The sequence below is a fragment of the Capra hircus genome, chromosome 1 (genome assembly GCF_001704415.2).
Source record: "Capra hircus breed San Clemente chromosome 1, ASM170441v1, whole genome shotgun sequence".
NCBI classification, from domain to species: Eukaryota; Metazoa; Chordata; class Mammalia; order Artiodactyla; family Bovidae; genus Capra; species Capra hircus.
In genome coordinates this window covers 110633808-110653968 of record NC_030808.1, presented here as the reverse complement: position 1 = coordinate 110653968, position 20161 = coordinate 110633808, and the positions used below count along the sequence as shown (strand labels likewise).

General features: G+C 41.1%; 1 protein-coding gene across 1 annotated transcript; it reads right to left on the bottom strand.

Moving 5' to 3' along the window:
• Window positions 452-12072, bottom strand: SSR3 (signal sequence receptor subunit 3). Its single transcript, XM_005675406.3, has 5 exons — window positions 11721-12072; window positions 10401-10527; window positions 6309-6407; window positions 1808-1939; window positions 452-751 (listed from the first exon to the last, which is right to left on the bottom strand). Exons 1-5 carry the CDS (start codon window positions 11851-11853, stop codon window positions 685-687), a joined length of 558 nt encoding a protein of 185 aa, XP_005675463.2. The 5' UTR covers window positions 11854-12072; the 3' UTR covers window positions 452-684.

The following is a 20161-nucleotide window of genomic DNA, read 5'->3' as shown; positions in this document are numbered from 1 at the left end:
CTTTTCCACAAGCTTACACACACACACACCTTTTCCACAAGCTTACACACACACACACACACCCCTTTTCCACAAGCTTACACACACACACACACACACACACCCTTTTCCACAAGCTTCTCTTCTCCCAGTTGGAGAAACCATGTTTTAACTGAGTTATTTCAAATCACAAAGTCAGAGACTTGCAAGTATGATGCTTCTGTTCAGTCCCCCAGAGGGAGACGATTCACTCTGATATTTATGGCTCAAAACAAAAAAAAAAAAGTTGTAATATTGTGCTTGGAACACACAGAACCAGTTATTAACTTCTTGCTACTATTATAAATAATAACAGCTCAGTCCAGGTTACTGTGACCTCTGACAAATCAAGGAAACAAGTTATTTTCTCCTCTTGTGATTATAACACATTGCAACACTTTTTGCCTTTTAATAAATGTCCTGGTACTCTGAGTTTCCCTTTCAATTCATTTAATTTCAACAATCTGTCAAAAAAAAAAAAAAAGAGCCAATAAACAAATACTGAATTACATTTTGTTGGGTATTTTAAACCCTCAAACTCCAGACGTATAAAAACAGCTTGTGTGTCTTCCACCCTGACCACCCTGCTATTTTTCCACATCACAGGCCACCCATAGATACAAAGTCGGGGCGGTGGGGAGGAGGGGCTGGCAAAGCTGAAGCAGTCTACTTGGAGCCAGTAGACAGGAGGGCGATGAGGCCTGAGGAAGCACTTATGGACAAAATGTAGTTCCTGTAAGAATTCAATGTTAAGGAAAAATCAACCCCAAATTGGTTTTCAACAAAACAAAAAGAACCCACCTCCTTGGAATGTACTGTTTTCCTCCTGACAGGCTGTCTAACGACAATAATGTGCAGCCCCATTGTCTGCAAATACAATTTACCAGAGAGCAGACTACAAAGAATGAAGAACATTCACAGGAAATACGTTCCAACAGAAAACACTTGAGACAAACCTAGAACACATGATCACAAAGAAAACATCTGAATTCCATTTAACCTTCAGGAAAAGAGCTGATCAAAGAACATAGGGAGCAAGAGGAGGCTTGATTTCCTTACCAACCCCTGCATCAACAGCAGAGGAAAAATAAGTGTTCCTTGTCCGTCAGTGTTTTGGCCACAGCAGGCCTGTGAAAGCAAGGAGGTTCACAAAGTTTGCAGCTACTCTCGGTCTCAGGACTAGAATGTTTGGGGCAAATCACTCCAGTATTCCCAGAAGATAAAAGTTGGAGAGTATCTGCTATTTTATTACATCAGAATCTCCTACTGTTGAAAATTTGGCTACACATTCCTGGATAACACTTTTAATAAATTACCTTAAAAAGAGAAGACTGATTCTTGCCCAAAAGCTCAATTTAAGAGCAACTTGAAACACTATTAAGCTGTTATAAAATGTGCCAATTTAACTCCACTGGCTATCCACCCAAGCCCAAAGCCCCAAAGTACCAGCAGATACAGGGCTTATGCCAGGAGCTGTCAAAGAAGGCAAGTTTGCTTTGGCTCCTTAGCATGTTTGGTTTTTTTAAACCAGGCAGGTACACATCATCATATATGTAAGACTGCTTTGCAATACTCATTATTTATCATGAAGTCTTGATCATAAAACTAAAAGAACTTCAAATCAAAAGCCCTTATTTTAAACATCCAGAAACATGCCTAAGGTCACCGTGCTTATTAAGGGACTGACTCTCTTTGCAGTTTTTGTTACCAAAAACCACTCAGACAAATAAAAACCAAAATGAACTGTTTTTAGACTTCTAAAAAGGATAATCAACCTTTAAAAGGATACACTGTGGGGTTGAAGTTCTTCAGAATAAAGAAGGAAGCAACAATGACCAAGACCAGAAATAGGGTGTTATTATAGAAGATGGAAAATGTTGTAGCTTCATAATCAGCAACTTCATTCTTCTTCCACAAGATTCTGTGGACACAGAAACAAGTCATTTAGTTTTTCAGTAGGCACTAAAAATGTTAAATACCACACGGTTCTAGCTCATTCTAAGATTTGTAAGATTAAGTTCTTCTTTAAGTGTTCTGGGCAGAATGTGTTAATATTAAATTCAGTCAGCATTGTCCCCTTTATTCTACTAAAAAAGATATTTCATTTTATCGATGCTCAGAAATTCCCTGGTGGTCTAGTAGTCAGGATTCAGTGCTTTCAATGCCAGGGCCTGGGTTCAGTCCCTGGTCAGGGAATTAACAGTTATCGATGCTCAAGTAGCTGGGTATATTACCTTTTTTCCCAGCAGTTTAAGCTTTGGAGGAAGGAACTGATTAATCACAATTAGCTTGGTTTTATCAGCAACCAAAATAGGCATCTTTCTCTAGATACTCACCAAAAACAAACTATTGATTAGCAGCCTGAAAGGGCTTTCTCGCCCGTTTGCAGGCTTGAAACTCTCTACTGCTACTGCTAAGTCACTTCAGTTGTGTCTGACTCTGGGCGACCCCATAGACGGCAGCCCACCAGGCTCCCCCGTCCCTGGGATTCTCCAGGCAAGAACACTGGCGTGGGTTGCCATTTCCTTCTCCAATGCAGGAAAGTGAAAAGTGAAACTGAAGTCGCTCAGTCGTGTCCGACCCTCAGTGACCCCATGGACTGCAGCCTTCCAGGCTACTCTGTCCATGGGATTTTCCAGGCAAGAATACTGGAGTGGGTTGCCATTGCCTTCTCCGTGAAACTCTCTATAGTCTACAGATTTCACCCTTCAATGTTACACCTTAAGACAAGCCCATGGACAAAACCAGCTGTCACGTCACAGAAACAGACTTGTCTGTGACTCTCTTTAGCCATCTTTATTTAATTTGAACTAAGAATCTGCTTGATCATTAGGAATTTTTACTCCTGTGAAACCCATTACTTTTTATTTAATGCACTTTTCTTTTACCGTTTCACAGGGGCAATAGGAAGTTCCAGGGTGCCTGTGAATAAGGGGGTCTTTATTCTGCTCAGTTAATTAACTTTGTAATGCAATTTTTAAACGAGTAGGTAGGTTCTAACCTAGTAATGGGATGTGAAATCAACGGAGTGGATCCACTGTTCAGGAAAAATTACTGGGTGGGTTGTGACCAACACGTTAAAAAAAAAATGAAATAGGAAAAAAACCAGAAAAGTGGCAAGTGCATCACATACAATAGGGCAGTAACTTTGTTCTCTGGAACATTTATGTGTGTGTATGTAAAAGTATTTGGTCAAACAGTAAAATATTTTTACTGTGCGTCATCTAAAAGGCTCAAAGTCACTGCCATTGATGCTTTCTCCTCCAGAAAAATACATTACTCTGGGGTCAGATGGTACCCCCAACTAATGCTAAGGCTAGCACAATGGCTAATGTCATTGTTTTATTCACCAGCTGTTGTAATGCAAAGTCAAAAAGCCTGGCTGTAAAGGAGCTAAATGAAAGGTATCAGCACCTTGTCTTCAACGGAAGAAATTCGTGGTTTCTAATATATATGCCATGTTTCCTTGATTCTGTGGATACCATCAACTTAGTAAATCTTAGTCTACTGTAAAGTTTGGGAGATGTGAAGGACCTTATATTAAATGCAGCTATCAACTGTAAAGCAGCTTCTGATTTCAGAGAAGTTTAAACGTAAATTTTAAAAATACATGATTTGGAATTCATACAATATTCCATTCTATCAATGATCAAAGAAAACACCAGCCCGGTCCAGAAATGTTCATAGTCTCTACATGGTTTAATGCTACAAAACACTGTTTTTAAGACTTTGGCACAAGACCCAGTGAAGACAGGCTCCTTAAATAGGCTACAGGCATGCCTTTACTGTTGGCAATTAAATTATCCCATCTACTACAGCGCTTCTCCCGAACTCCCTGCCAAACCCTGAATCAGAACTAACTTCAACAGGTTTTCCTGAAAGAGTGGTTCAATCGTCTGGGTTGTCCCAGCTCCCAAAGGCCATGAGTTACATGGGGGTATACCCAGTCAGGACTGTCTGGCAGCTCTCAGAACTTTTTCTAGTCCAGCCATATCCTGGTTTATTTTGAAGAAGGTTAGGACTCCCGATCCTCCTCATCAGCAGAGGTTCTGCCAGGGCCTCACTGGTAGGAAACCTAGTTTGAGAGAGCACTTCTCAAGTAGTCCTTTGTCCAAGGAGTACTTCCTAAAACAGGAGAGTTGAGACCATACTCAGCAAGTCTTACAATCTGATAATACTAACAACGGACCATGAGTAAGTCAAGGAGAAATAACACTCATATCCTGGGACAAGTATTAATGAATCTGATCCTCCTCTGCTAGTTTCCATCCTTGCATAGATGGAAAAGCAGTTCAAAGTGGCACATAATTGATATTCCGAATGACTGTAGATGGAGCTTCGAGAGATACTCATCTGGGTAGAAACATGCCGATAAGCCTTCTCTTTAATCTCTTGGAAACAACTAGTCTTTTGAGAGAAAAAAACACTAGATCTCTAAGGGAGTCGTGGATCCAGGTACTGCATCAATAATGGCTGCAGACCTTGGTACAACTGTATCCAGTGTGGCCTTTGTGAGAGCCCACAATTACAAACAGCACAAATCCCTACTGATGGCAAGAACAGATCTTTATTATTTTCTGCTGCTCTGAATTTTAAGTATCAATAAACCTCCACTTCACCCTAATCTGAAATATCTGATCCAGCCAATGGCAAAGAGGCTTCATTTCCAATTCCAAATGATCTGCTGGTGAAGACTACCTTTCTTCCATGCTGTGAAAGATTCTGAGACACATCCCAGGACGAAGAGCAAGTACCAGACCAAATCAGGAAGTCTGCAGTGGGCAGAGAGACCCATTTGCCATCTCTGATATAATTAGTCATCTAAAACCTCTAAGATTGTGCAAGCTTATAAAAAGCATTTTGAAATTTGGGTAACGATGAAGCGCACTCCAATTTAGAAACCACTGTTCTAATAAATACTGTAATTCAATAAAAAGGTTTTAAAAAGTGGTCTAGATTCTCTAGTACCTATCCCTATGCAAAAATTTGTGATCAAAAAGTTACACAGAGCCAGAAGTCCTTAAGGCTGCTCCCTAAAACACAGGAATTTGCTCTGAGGACTTTAATAGTGTTCCTTCAGTTTTATGAAGGATTCATAGGACATAATCACTTCAATAATGTTTTGGTGCCTGTCCAAAACCACTGTAGAAGACACTGTTCATTAAGTTACTCTGTGTCCCTTACGTAAGGACCCATTTGATAAAGTCTGTCCAAGATTCAGTGCCAGGAAAGTTTCTCTTCAGAAGGACATGCCTTCTGCTTCTCATCCGACAATGAAAGCTGGATGACCTCAGACGTGCCCTCTGACACTTGGAAGCTCAGAGCTAAGTTCTGTGGCCAACTGCTGCAACTAACCCTGAGGTCCTCATTTATCCACCTCTTCTTACTTTTCATCGGTTTCTGATCTTTTAAAATTGTACTGCTTTGTTTTATATGCAATTTAATATTTTAAGTCCCCACAAAGTCTTTCTGGAGCAAAGTGGGATAAAAATTCCATTTCACAAAGCACCTTATGGACACTAAAACTTAAGATCCATGAAAACAGGCTCAACTTACGACTTTGTTAAACCATCTGGCAACTCTTAAGCGCAAGTTTATTCAATCGTTCAGAGACTTGTATTCAGACCTTAGCCTGTTTGTTAGACTTCTAACAGCAGCCGGCAGGAAAAACTGGGGATGGCGCTCATAAATATGGCAAAGAATTGGGCAATAGGAGATAAACCTAATTCTTTTCTTTTTCCCAAGCAATGCAGATGACCAACAACCAGATGTGCCCAGGGAAGTTCAGGAGCAGAAATACCACCACCTGAAAATGCTTACACGGAACACAATGTAAAGCCTTCAGACACAGGGGTTAGGTGATACCTGAAGGTCACACAGCTAATGCGCGGCAGAGCCAAGCACTGCACACAGCTCCGCACGCTCCCAAATCCGGCAGGGCAGTGGAGTACAAGCTCATGCCAGACTGCCTGTGCTCTTCCTCTGGCCTTACCACACACTAACCCATGACCTTGGAGCAACATACCCTAGCTTTCTGTACCTCAGATTCCTCAGGCGTAAAGTGGAGAAAACAACAGTACCTACCTCGTGGGGCTCTTTGGAGGAAAGTATCTGGTGGTAATAAACACTCAAAAAGTCAATTATCTTCATTACCACAACTTGTACAACACCAACGTTTCTCTCAGACAATTCTGATACCCATGTTCTTTAAGCAGAAACAGAAAAAACTTTATTTTCTACAAATACCCGCCTTTCTGGTTACCACAAACACTTTAATTAGGGAGTCAAACCTTTCATCCTTTTCCTTCCGAGACATCTTTCTATTATCAGCTTCAGAGAGTTTCCGAGTCACTTCTTTGGAGACAGCATCTTCCGTCTTCTGTGCTACTCTGAAAGGAAAAGAAAAAGAGTCTCCACATGCTGCAGGAGTGAACACTGCTCCCTCTCAGAAACACTCTGTACTCCGAGCTTGTACTGGCAACTGTATCATACTTTACATTTCAAGAAAACAAGCTGGACAGAAAGTTCCAAGCTTATTACACTACACTAGCCAAAAGAGAGGGAGTTCAAGAAACTTCCAAGATGTGGTTTATTAGTGATGTGTTCTGAATTCTGCTTAAAAGGGAGAATTTTCCAAAGTTAGGTATTCAATATGGAAATAAAAGTCAAATGCTATTAGGACAATTTAGTTATGAATCATTATAGCTCCACTTTGTTTTAACTCATAAATTAACTGTTCCACAAATAAATTTGTTAAGGCACTAGTAAATGACACATGATTTCAATTCCAATATATAACAGGAGAGAAAATTAAGCTTAGAGAAATCTAAAATCTTAAAGTAAAGCTTTTAACTCTATTCAAAAGAGGAATATCACTAAAAAGAAATATTACCACCTGGTGCAGGACTGACCATAGCAGTTTGTTAAATAAACTACTGGTTTGAGAGTTGCACCAAGAGATAATATGGAATCAGCCAGAAAATGCCGAAAGTGTCATTTGAGAAATCAGGTAAGAATATTTAGTGATGAGTCAGATAAAAAAAAAAAGACATAATCCTAAAAAAAAAATCTATCAGATAAGTTTTATCAGATGGGGTTGCTAGTGAAAGAGAAGATAAAATTTAACCTGTGATGAAATACAACCGCCTCCCCAAAGATTAGACATTTAAATTTGATGATTTACTTTTCATAATATAGGACAAACTGACTACGCGTAAACATAGATCACAAGCAAAATATAGCAATTACCTATAAAGTCTCACTAAGAAAACTTTCAACACAATACTGAGATGTATTAAACAAGCCACAGATGTAGACCATAGAGACAGACATCCGTTCAATCTATGTTCCGATCCCTCATAACTATACTACATTAACTTCTGGTCCGTGGACCGAGGAAAACTGGGGAAAAATCAGGATGGATTCCTGAAAAGCCCAAGATCATGAACAGCAATAGCTTTCAACCTTCAACAACATGGGCTTCTGGGCTACAAATTAAGCCATTTTCTACTCCAGAGGATCTTCCTGACCCAGGGGTCGAACCCACGTTTCTTGCATCTCCTGCACTGGCAGGAGGATTCTTTACCATTGAACCTCCTGAGAAGCCCCAAGTTTGGGTTGGTTTTCTCTCTCTCTCACTCAATAATCAAGTTAGAAGTGACACTGTTAAAAACAAAATCTTTAGTCAACTTTGACTAATGTATTTTTCCACAAATTGGTCATTGGAGGGAGGAAAACCAGTTAGAAAATAGGTGAAAGGAAACAGGTTCTGAAATGGAAAGAAAATAGCAGCTAAGGGAGCAGGTAGCTGTTTCAAGAGCTACTTTAACACACTAAATAGAACATTATAAAGCCCTGCTATCCCTGACTCATTGTATTACGTAAAATTCTGTTCTGCAGGCAGAGACTCTCATCTCTTAATCTTCAGCAAATCCAAGGAACTCATTAAATGTTTCTTGAACTTCACATAAGACTGCTTTTTTCTAAGAAAGGCCAACTGATAAGAAATGGACACGGTTTACAGCAAAAACCTTTCTTAGCTGAGCAGAGGGGGGAAAACACACACACGCACGCACGCACCTCAACTGTCAGGATGCTAGGATGTAAGAATGAACTATTTTCAAAAAAGCTGGCTCTAGAGATCTCTCAAATAGTCAATCATCTGTCCTGAAGACAATTACCGAGATAACTAATTTCTCTTCTATGTCTAAAATTCTATACTTGCCTAAAAAGACATTAACAACTACACTGTAGGTTTATTACAACTCAGCCCTACCCTCCATCTCAGTGCTCTCAGCAAACAAATCTCCCTCAGCGCTTAATGCTCTGAAACAAGACAGAGGCAAATCCAGGGGCCCAGCACCCAGCCAACTGAGATTAAAAGAAAAAAAAAAAGTCTTCATAAACATCTTAAAAATCATACCATGTTAAAAGAAATTCCTATGGGCTCTCTCACCTCCAACCTCTCCAACACTGCACACAAACATTTATTACATGCCAAACACCATGGCCTACATTTTGTTGCATGTACCATATTTAATCCTGACCATCCCAAGAGGTACCATTAGTACTCCCATTTTACAGCCCAGAAATCTGAAGTCTCAAAAGATAAAATGCAGGCCCAAGGGTCTGCACTTAAGACAAGCAGAGTGGGAACTGGAATACAGACTATAGACTCTAGCCATTCCCTCTATCACCAACAACTACCCACACTCAGCATCTTGCTGGCTCTTGACGCCTTAACACTCTTACCAATCTGTAGGAGTTTTTATGTCAGTAGCAATATTTAATATTAGACCAAAACTATGATGACTAAAAAATAATTCCACTCAGAGATCCTATTAAGTCAGTAAATGTTAGTCGTTCAGTTTTGTCCAATTCGTTGCAACCCCATGCTGTAGCTCACCAGGTTCCTCTGTCCGTGAAATTCTCCATTTAAGAACACTGGAGTAGGTAGGCATTCCCTTCTCCAGGGAATCCTCCCTGCCCAGGGACTGAACCCAAGTCTTCCACATTACAGGCAGAGATCACTGAAATTTCACTGAACTAAACAAAATGTATCATTAACTAGTGTAAGAGAATAAACAAAGGACATGGAAGCTGTCCTCAAGAAGCAGGAAGTAAAACTGAGGGGAAAGAGCATGATTTTTGACTCCAAAAAGGTGAGTGAAAAATTATATGTAGAACAAGTGAAAAACACTAGGTCCCAAAGAGACCAAGGTCCAAGGGAATCACAAAGGATGGGTCATGCAAAACACCCACTCTGAGGACTTCACTATCCACAGACGGCCATGCCTCATGAGAAGGACAGCCCAGGAAAGCACAGGCCGAGATGGGCTGAATTCTGAAATGGCAGCTGGTGAAGAGGGGCTGCCAAGCAGGAAGACAACAGAGATGACCTGGATTTAGCTGTTCCAGCAACTGTCAGGCACAACCTAGACTCCTAAGGATCCAGGACAACAGTGGGGAGGCTTACAATAATCCCTGTTAACTGAAATCACCTCAAGGTGTTTCTGCTCCTCATCACCAGAAAGCTTGACACAGGAACAATAAAGACAGTTAGGATTTCTCTGGAAATGATTCCTAAGGCTTAAAATAACAGACATGTAAGAATGGAAAGAAAGGGAGACGTTTCTAAATGAGGGAGGAGAGGAGTCATGTTTAAAGGCTGAGTCGGAAGCCCTAAGCCCCAATGCTAAAAGATGAGGCCTGACTGGTAGGAGGCAGAGGATTCACATTCCAAGGGTCTGGAAGAATCTGGTTTTAATACTTTTAGAAAAGAGAATGTCATGAAGAGTTATTAGGAGAGTGACATGACAAAATGAAGGAAGAAACAGAGGAAACATGGTAGCCTAATTAGCATTAAAAATGTCAAGGTTGAGTAAAAGAAAAAAAGACCACTTCTTTCACATCCAAAAATTCTACATGGAGAGTCCAGAACAATTCTTTCCAGAATTCCATTTGACTTTTAAAATGTTAATTTACTTGGTGGGTTTGCTTTTCTGAGCCCCATGATTAAGGCTAGTACTCAAGTGTTCTAATTCCAACCTCAACACCCACTTCCATAGCACTGTTAGCAGACTGTCTCTGCTTTTCAGTTAGTCGCTATTCCTTCATACCATTATTTATAATTACATATTTTGCAATCATATATACACACACCCCAAATATACATACACATATATTTCCAATTAATCCAAACATACATACACATCTATCTCAAATGATCCAAATATACATACACATATCTCCCCCCAAATATACATAAAACTATATCTCAAATTAATGCTTACCAAAACACACACACACAAATGGTCTTTCAGAAGTCACCCTACTATATAAAAATGCAACAATATTTACTTTCACTTGAGAAATATACTTACTTGTGCTTGAGAACAAATTTCACATTTTTGTAAGCAAAGGCCACCAAGTAAGTGCTTACTAGGGTCATCACACTGTACAGAACAGCAGACTGAATAAGATCCATATGCCATATTCGCCAATATAACCCTGAATTAAGATAAAAGGGGGTGGGGAAGACAAAAAGAAACAAAACATTACCACCCAGTTACAAAAACCTGCTGAGTTATCAATGATTATAGCTAAACCTGGTAAAATACAGCCCGGATTAGGGAATCCAATACAGTGTAAGAAGAACTTCCTAAGTGTGATATCCAGGAAAAAGTTAAGTCTCAAGTGTTTCTAGTTCAGAATACTTGAAAACCGTAATCTTCCTATAACTAGTCCATGATGAGATTTCTGCTGCTTCTAGAATGAGAACTCTAGCTCAACAAAACCACGATTCAGACTTCAAATTTCATTCTTCAGGGTACTACCACACTAACTACAAGTCATTCCGAGACTCCACGTGTAGTCCCAAACCAGAGTTCACACGCTGACGTGGCTGTTCTCTGAAATCAAGGCAATGCCCAGTGCGGTCAGTGAACCATGTTAATTGCACGCTAGGTTTTATAAAGTCAGGAGAGAAAATATATCTGGATTTGCCCAACAACAGTGCGAAAATGTAGGGGAGAGGAAATTGATATTTGGAATCCCTAAACTCTAAAAACCACCTTGGCCAAGGCTGTAAAGTTTTTCCATTCAAGTAAGAATTCTAGAATTGCTCTAACAGAATTATTAAAAAGTTTAAACACAGTAGAGCTTGGGGCCTTGGCACTGGTTCAACTTCTTTCGGAAAATAATGTTCTGTGTGAACCGGTTCTAAAGCTACATTTACAGTTCGGTGCGAGTGTTAATGTCTCTAAACTAATTCATGAGTTTCTCCAAAGCAAGTAAAAAGTTTAAGATCCCATAACAGCAAACGATAGTTATACCGGGCGAGGGGGCTGGGGGAGAACAGGCGATATGCCTGTTAGCATCACAAGATCTTAACCCGGGTGTTGGTTGAAATACAGATTTGAGGCCGCCATCCCAGAACCAGTAACTCACAATCCGCAGACCTGAGGCCCGGGAATGAGCTAGCCTACTTTTCCAACGTGCTATAATGACTTTCCTGGGATGCCACCCACCACGACCCCGGACAGATCACGGAGGCCCACAGAGGCTGCGTGCAGCCCCCGAGTCCAGGGGGAGCTGGGGGACAGCACACGCTCCGGCGCACGCCTCGCCCTCTGCACGGCCTTGCCACGTCCCCGCCCAGCCCAGCCCAGCCCAGCCCAGCCCGTCTCGCTCCAAGCGCTCACATATGGGGATGGCGGACACGATGAAGGCGTTCCCGAAGAAAAGCGCCGAGGACTTGGCCGAGAGGTTGCGGCTGAAATCCTGCAGGAGCAGGTCCTCCTCGGACTGCTGCTTGGGCCCGCCTTTGGGAGCCATGGTGGAATCGGAGCCGCAGGACGGGCACGGAACCGGGCGCAGAGCGCGGAAAAAGCCGCGGTCACCGCCTCTACAGCCACCGTATCCGCTAACAACCAGTCAGCGCAGCGCGAGGAGGCGGGACCCGGCCTGGGCTTGGAACAAACATCTGCAGGATTGGCCAGTCTGGCGCCACTTTGTAGGTTTCTCCGGCGTGATTAGACAAGCGGGCCAGACTTCCGGATTCCTAGCCGGTCACGTGATTCGTCACTTTCTAGGAGGAAGCCGGGACTTGTAGTTTAGTGGACGCTAGTAACAAAACTTTATTAACATTCTATTTCAAAGATGCTAATAGACTCCTGCTTTCCAAGCCCTGGAAATTCCAAAACATGAAGCTCTTCGTCTTATGGTCATTCATTCTTGGAACGTATGGTTTAACTGGCTCTGTGGGTACCCAGAAGCAGAAGCTATTAAGAGATAACAAGAATACACAGAACTATACAAAAGAGCTCTTAATGACCCAGATAACCATGATGGTGTGATCACTCACCTAGAGCCAGACATGCTGGAGTGTGAAGTCAAGTGGGCCTTAGGAAGCATGACTGCCAACAAAGCTAGTGGAGGTGATGGAAGTCCAGCTGAGCTATTTCAAAGCCTAAAAGATGATGCTGTTAAATAAAGTGCTGCACTGGAAATGCCAGGAAATTTGGAAAACTCCGCTGTGGCCACATAATTGGAAAAGGTCAGTTTTCATTCCAATCCCAAAGAAAAGACAATGCCAAAGAATGTTCAAACTACTGTAAGATTGCGCTTATTTCACATGCCAGCAAAGTAATGCTCAAAATTCTCCAAGCTAGATTTAAACAGTACCTGAATGGAGAACTTCCAGATTTTTCGAGTGGGATTTAGAAAAGGTAGAGGAACCAGAGATCAAATTGCCAACATCCATTGGCTCATAGAAAAAGCAAGAAAATTTCAGAAAAACATCAACTACTTCGTTGACTCTACTAAAGCCTTTGACTGTGTTCCGTTCAGTTCCGTCATTTATCATGTCCCACTCTTTGTGACCCCAGGGACTGCAGTACGCCAGGCTTCCCTGTCCATCACCAACTCCTGGAGCTTACTCAACTCATGTCCATTGAGTCGGTGATGCCATCCAACCATCTCATCCTCTGTTATCCGCTTCTCCTCCCACCTTCAATCTTTCCCAGCATCAGGGTATTTTCCAATGAGTCTGCTCTTCTATTCAGGTGGCCAAAATATTGGAGTTTCAGCTTCAGCATCAGTCCTTCCAATGAATATTCAGGACTGATTTCCTTCAGAATGGAATGGTTGGATCTCCTTCCTGTCCAAGGGACTCTCAAGAGTCTTCTCCAACACCACAGTTCAAAAGCATCAATTCTTTGATGCTCAGCTTTCTTTATAGTCCAAGTCTCACATCCATACATGACTACTGGAAAAACCAAAGCTTTGACTAGATGGACCTTTGTTGGAAATGTAATGTCTCTGCTTTTTAATATGCTGTTTATGTTGGTCTTAGCTTTTCTTCCAAGGAGCAAGGGTCTTTTAATTTCATGGCTGTGGTCACTATCTGCAGTGATTTTGGAGCACAAAAAAATAAAATCAGCCATTGTTTCCATTGTTTCCCCATCCATTTGCCATGAAGTGATAGGACCAGATGGCATGATCTTAGTTTTTTGAATGTTGAGTTTTAAGCAAACTTTTTCACCCTCCTCTTTCACTTTCATCAAGAGGCTCTTTAGATCTTCGCTATCTGCCATAAGGGTGGTGTCATCTGCATATGTGAGGTTATTGATATTTCTCCCTGCAATCTTGATTCCAGCTCGTGGTTCATCCAGTCCAGCATTTCTCATGATGTATGCTGCCTATAAGTTAAATAAGCAGGATGACAACATACACCCTTAACGTTCTCCTTTCCCAATTTGGAAATGGTCTATTGTTCCATGTCCAGTTCTAACTGTTGCTTCTTAACCTGCATACAGATTTCTCAGGAGGAGGTCAGGTGGTCTGGGATACCCATCTCTTTAAGAATTTTCCACAGTTTGTTGTGATCCACACAGTCAAAGGCTTTGGCATAGTCAATAATGCAGAAGTAGATGTTTTTCTGGAACTCTGGCTTTTTTGATGATCCAATGGATGTTGGCAGTTTGATCTCTGATTCCTCTGCCTTTTCTAAATCCAGCTTGAAAATCTGGAAGTTCACGGTTCGTGTACAGTTGAAGCCTGGCTTGGAGAATTTCAAACATTATTTTGCTAGCATGTGAGATGAGTGCAATTGTGTGGCAGTTTGAGCATTCTTTGACATTGCCCTTCTTTGGGATTGGAATGAAAACTGACCTTTCCAGTCCTGTGGCCACTGTTGAGTTTTCCAAATTTGCTGGCATATTGAGTGCGGCACTTTCACAGCATCATCTTTTAGGATTTGAAATAGTTCAACTGGAATTCCATCGCCTCCACTAGCTTTGTTGGTAGTGATGCTTTCTAAGGCCCACTTGACTTTGCGTTCATATTCGACTGTGTGGATCACAACAAACCTCAAAATTCTTACAGAGATAGGAATACTATATCACCTTACTGCCTCCTAAGAAACCTGTATGCAGGTCAAGAAGCAACAGTTAGAACAGGACATGGAACAACAGACTGGTTCCAAATTGAGAAAGGAGTACATCAAAGCTGTATATTGTCACCTTTCTCATTTAATTTCATGTGAAATGCTGGACTGGATGAAGCACAGCTGGAGTCAAGATTGTCAGGACAAATATTAATAACCTCAGATTTGCAGATGACCCCACCCTTATGGCAGAAGCAAAGAGGAACTAAAGAGCCACTTGATGAAAGTGAAAGAGGAGAGTGAAAAAGCTGGCTTAAAACTCAACATTCAAAAAACGAAGATCGTGGCATCCGGTCCCATAAGTTCAGTTCAGTTCAGTTCAGTTACTCAGTCAAGTCCAACTCCTTGGGACCCCATGGACTGCAGCATGCCAGGCCTCCCTGTCCATCACCAACTCTTGGAATTTAGTCAAACTCATGTCCATTGAGTCGGTGATGCCATCCAGCCATCTCATCCTCTGTTGTCCCCTTCTCCTCCCAACTTCCATCTTTCCCAGCACCAGGGTCTTTTCCAGTGAGTCACTTCTTTGCATCAGGTGGCCAAAGTATTGGAGTTTCAGCTTCAGCACCAGTCCTTCCATTGAATATTCAGGACTGATATCCTTTAGGATGAACTCGTTGGATCTCCTTACAGTCCAAGGGGCTCTCAAGAGTCTTCTCCAACACCACAGTTCAAAAGCATCAGTTCATGGCAAATATGGGGAAACAATGGGAACAGTAACAGACTTTATTTTCTTGGGCTCCAAAATCACTGCAGATGATGACTGCAGCCATGAAATTAAAAGACACTTGCTCCTTTGAAGAAAAGCTATGACCAACCTAGATAGCATATTGAAAAGCAGAGACATTACTTAACTGACAAAGATCTGGCTGATCAAAGCCATGATTTTTCCAGTAGAAAACTGAGCACTGAAGAATTGATGCTTTTGAACTGTGGTGTTGGACAGCAAGGAGATCAAATCAGTCAATAGTGATAGTGAAGAAACTTCTATATTTTTGCTTCCGAAATATTCTTCTCTGTTTTTCCTACCTTAGTAAATCACATCCTTTCTCACCCATTTGCTAAATTGTTAGGTTGCAACACTGATTCCTTCCTTTCCCTCTCTATCTGTGATCAAATCATCAGCATAACCTTTTGGATCTGTCTCTTTAACTAGATTTCTTGCTTGCTAATTATAAACCAAGGATATAAAAAGAAGATAACATAAAATCAGAAAACTTATAAGATCAAAAGGGACAAAAATCAACAAGCTAGTTAAAACCAAAAGAGGAAGAAAGTAAGAAACAATAATGATGAGGTTAAAAAGAATTGCACCTAACAAAAATATTTAAACAAAAAAGATAAAAGTTTAAAATGGCAAGTAGATAAAAATCAATGCATTTTGTAAACCAAGAAGAAAAACTAAAGGTAATAAATTTAAACAGAAGAAAGGGGCTTCCCTGATGGTCCAGTGGTTAAGAATCCAACTTTGCAGTGGAAGGAACACCAGTTGCATCCCTGGTCTGGGACGATACCCCCTGCCTCGGGAAAACTGAGCCCATGTGCCACAACTAATAAGCCCACTTCTGGAGCCTACAAGCTGCAGTTAGTGAGTGCACACGCCCTAGAGCCTGTGCTCTGCAGCAGGAGAAGTCACCGCAATGGGAAGCCATCGCCCTCCAACTAGAGAAAGCCGCACCCAGCAATGAAGACCCAGCACAGTCATAAATAAATAAATAATATTAAAAAAAAAAAAAGAAGATGAAGAGAATCTAAAATAGTAGCAATTTGAAATTGTGGGGGTAAGTTAAAGAACTGTGATAAACAATGATGCTAATGACAGAAGGCTTTTCGCTGATAATCATGAAGATGTAATAGCACACTTGAAGTACTGAAGCAGTGTCTTTTTATCCTGAATACTTTCTAGTACCTTTGGAAGAATTGCAAGTTCTAAGGATCATCTATAGATGACATATATGGCCATGGCACACTGGACAAGCAGTGCTAACCATCTGCTAAAAAATCAAAGGGTGGGTAGTAGATTCTGTCCAAACAAAGATCTGCAGTGTATTTCGCCTGTTTCAATAACATTCAGCTCTATGAAGGAGCCAGATTGATGGACTTGATTCCGTACCAGCCCGTTTCTAATCTGTGAATTTCAAGCTTAAAATTTCCATTATATTACTTCACATTAACAGGATGAAAAAAAAAAAAAGAAAAAATTAAAGCAGTAATATTTATTGCTGGCAGGGATATGGATAACAAGTTTCTCTCATCCACTGCTATTTGCTTTATGGAAGAAAATTTGGCAAGTTAAAAATTAATATATCTTTCTGTGGCAGACACTGCAAGTTGCTTAGCCAATAAAGAAAACCACTGCTAGCTTTACACTGGGATCTCACGAAGGTTAACAAATGGATTATCTAGTACTACTTTAGGGGCTCTGGGGTGGGGTAACTTTCTGCTAAAAAGCCCATTTGACATGCAAATCTCATTACAGAAATAGTTTTTGAAAGAAAAGATGAAGTATTTATATTAATCTCTAAATACAATATTTTAAAGTCCCACCTGAGGTACAATTTACTCAGCCAAACTACATATTTCAGGCACTGCTGTGTGACTAATTCATTGCTTCATGAATTCATACAGCAAATATTTATTAAAAAGCTACCATGTGAAAGGCACTAGGCTAGACCTTTGGAAGTATCCAAATAGCAGTCATGATAATTATAATAACCAAAACGTATTGAGTCTTTCCAGCTCTATTCTAGACCCTTCACATACATCATTTAATTTAATCCTTACAGCAACACTATGAGATGTATGTTATTATTATACTCATTTGTCAGATGAGACTGAAGCACAGATTAGTACAGTAACTTACCTAAGCAATAAGTAAGTGGTACAATCAAACTATGAACAACAGGCAATATGATTCCAGGATACATGCTCTTAACTACAGTTGAGTTCTGGCATCCTCTGTGCCAGAAAAAGAGGAGAGTGAAAAAGTTGGCTTAAAATTCAACATTAAAAAAACGAAGATCATGGCATCCAGTTCCATTACTTCATGGCAAATAGATGGGGAAACAATGGAAACAGTGATAGACTTTATATTTTTGTGCTCCAAAATCACTGCAGATGATGACTGCAGCCATGAAATTAAAAGACGCTTGCTCTTTGGAAGAAAAGCTATGACCAAGCTAGACGGCATATTAAAAAGCAGAGACATTACTTTTCCAACAAAGGTCCACCTAGTCAAAGCTTTGGTTTTTCCAGTAGTCATGTATGGATGTGAGAGTTGGACTATAAGGAAAGCTGAGCACCGAAGAATTGATGCTTTTGAACTGTGGTGTTGGAGGAGACTTTTGAGAGTCCCTTGGACAGCAAGGAGATCCAACCAGTCCAATTCTGAAGGAAATCAGTCCTGAATATTCATTGGAAGGACTGATGCTGTAACTGAATCTGCAATACTTTGGCCACCTGATGCGAAGAATTGACTCATTGGAAAAGACCCTGATGCTAGGAAAGATTGAGGGCAGGAGGAGAAGAGGATGATAGAGGATGAGATAGTTAGATGGCATCACCGATTCAATGGACATGAGTTTGAGTAAACTCCGGGAATTGGTGATGGACAGGGAGGCCTGGTGTGCTGCAGTCCGTGGGGTTACAAAGAGTCGGACGTGACCGAGCAACTGAACTGATGACTGATCCTCTGTACCAATGGCATCTCAGCTACTAAGTTCTCATCCCCAAAAGTCCTATTTTGAACAAGTAGCCAAGGGTAGTTTCTTTTCTGCCAGTTATCCTCCAGAGTCATGTCACAACAGCAGCTCTGGCCAGCACATCCTTGGACAGATAGGATCCTGTATTTTATCCATAGAGAAACCTCAGTGAGCAAACCTGGATTCTGTCTCAGTGAGTTTTAACCTAAAATCCCAGAAAGATGCCCAATTAACAGAGGTGTACAGAAATGGCACAGACTGAGAAGAGGTGGAAAGCACAAACCATAATTCACCAGCACCCATAAATTAAAGAAGAGGTGTTAAGAAAAATGCCCAAAGGGCCTCAAGGCTTTCTCATTTCACTCTGAAAGCCTGAAAGAGAGCCCCATCACCTGCGATAAAGCCATAAAACTCCAAAAATGAAAAGAAAACAGATGTGAAGTACAGTAAACTAATATAAACAGATTTGATAAGCAAATGAAAATATAAACAAATAATCTTGCTCAATGTAATCTATCAGTTTATGTATCACTCCCCACACCCACCCCGAATTGTTTAAGGCAAAAGTAACAAAATCAAATGCCAGGAAGTAACCTGTGACATAATAAGAAATCTAGCTCCTAAAATCCTTGGCACTATCTGAGTAATAGGGATGAGAAAAGCATCTCTGGTTTTTCTTAACAAGCCCTGCCCCTTTCATCCTATCTGAGTTTGTGCTAATGAGCTGGCTCTAGGAAAATGGTTGCCAGAGGAACTAACCACTTGAGGGTTGGAACTTTGAACACCACCCGACCCTACTCCACCTGCCACTGCTCTAGGTAAGAGAAAAGATGAGGGGCTTGAAACCGATCTCATCTCCAGTGGCCAATGATTGAATCAGTCATGCCTGTTTAATGAACCTGCATAAAACCCTTAAATGATGGGGTTCAGAGAGCCTCTGGGTTGGTTCTGGAAGGGCAGGGTGCCCAAAGAGGGCAAGGTATCTCTATGCAACTTCCCACATACTTTGCCCCCATGAATCTCTTCCATTTGGCTGCTCCTGGGTTGTAAACTTTGTCATAAACCAGTAATCAAGTAAAGCACTTTCCTGAGTTCTCTGATATGTTCTCACAAATGATCAAATCTGAGAAGAGAATTGTGAGAACCCTCAATTTGTACTCATTTGGTCAGAAGCACAGGCAGCTACCTGGGACCTGAGATTGGCATCTGGAGGGTGGGGTGACGGTCTTGTGGGACTAAGGCCTTAACCTATGAGGTTTGCACTAACTCCAAGCAGTTGGTGTCAGAATTCAGTTAAATTACAGGACATCCAGTCAGTGTCCACTGAAAATCAGAGAAAAGCTTAGTGTGGAAAAACCCACACTTTTGGTGTCAGAAATTTGGGGAGTTGAGTAGAAGGAAATAGGAATTTTTTTCCCTTCTATAACTGCAATGAATGAATTGTGCCAGGTATAAGACATAAGAAGTGGAGGGATTGAAACCATGTAACACAGACTGGGACTTGAATTCATGGTCTTTCAACTGAGATCACACACCTGGTCTCAGGATTTACTGAAGCTCAGGCTATTGATGTCTCATCACAGAACGAATTCAGTGAGAGACAAAGTGATAGGTAAGAAGTGGATTTATTTAGAGAGAAATACATTCAACAGATAGAGTGTGGAGCCATCCGGGAAGGCTAGAAGGACAAGGATACGGAGTTGTCAATTTTTATAGGGGTGGGTAATTTCATAGGCTGATGAATGGAAGGAATATTCCAGGGGTGGGATTTCCAAAAATTAGGCCACTACCCACTTTTTTTTTAATGGGCTTTTTAAAATTTATTTATTTATTTTTGGTTGTTCTGGGTCTTCGATGCTTCCGGGGCGTTTCCTCTAGTTCAGTGCATGGACTTCTCATTGCAGTGGCTTCTCTTGTTGCAGAGCATGGTGCTTCAGTAGTTGTGGTATATGGGCTGAATCGTTGCAGCTCCTGGGCTCTATAGCTCAGGCTCAGT

Excerpts from the sequence above, each read along its gene's own strand:
- SSR3 (XM_005675406.3), bottom strand. The coding sequence starts at position 11,853 with ATGGCTCCCAAAGGCGGGCCCAAGCAGCAGTCCGAGGAGGACCTGCTC. Across the intron at positions 1,940-6,308 it reads CGGAAGGAAAAGGATGAAAG|AATCTTGTGGAAGAAGAATG; the intron begins GTTTGACTCCCT and ends CTGTGTCCACAG. Across the intron at positions 752-1,807 it reads AAGAACTTCAACCCCACAGT|GAACTACATTTTGTCCATAA; the intron begins GTATCCTTTTAA and ends GAATTCTTACAG.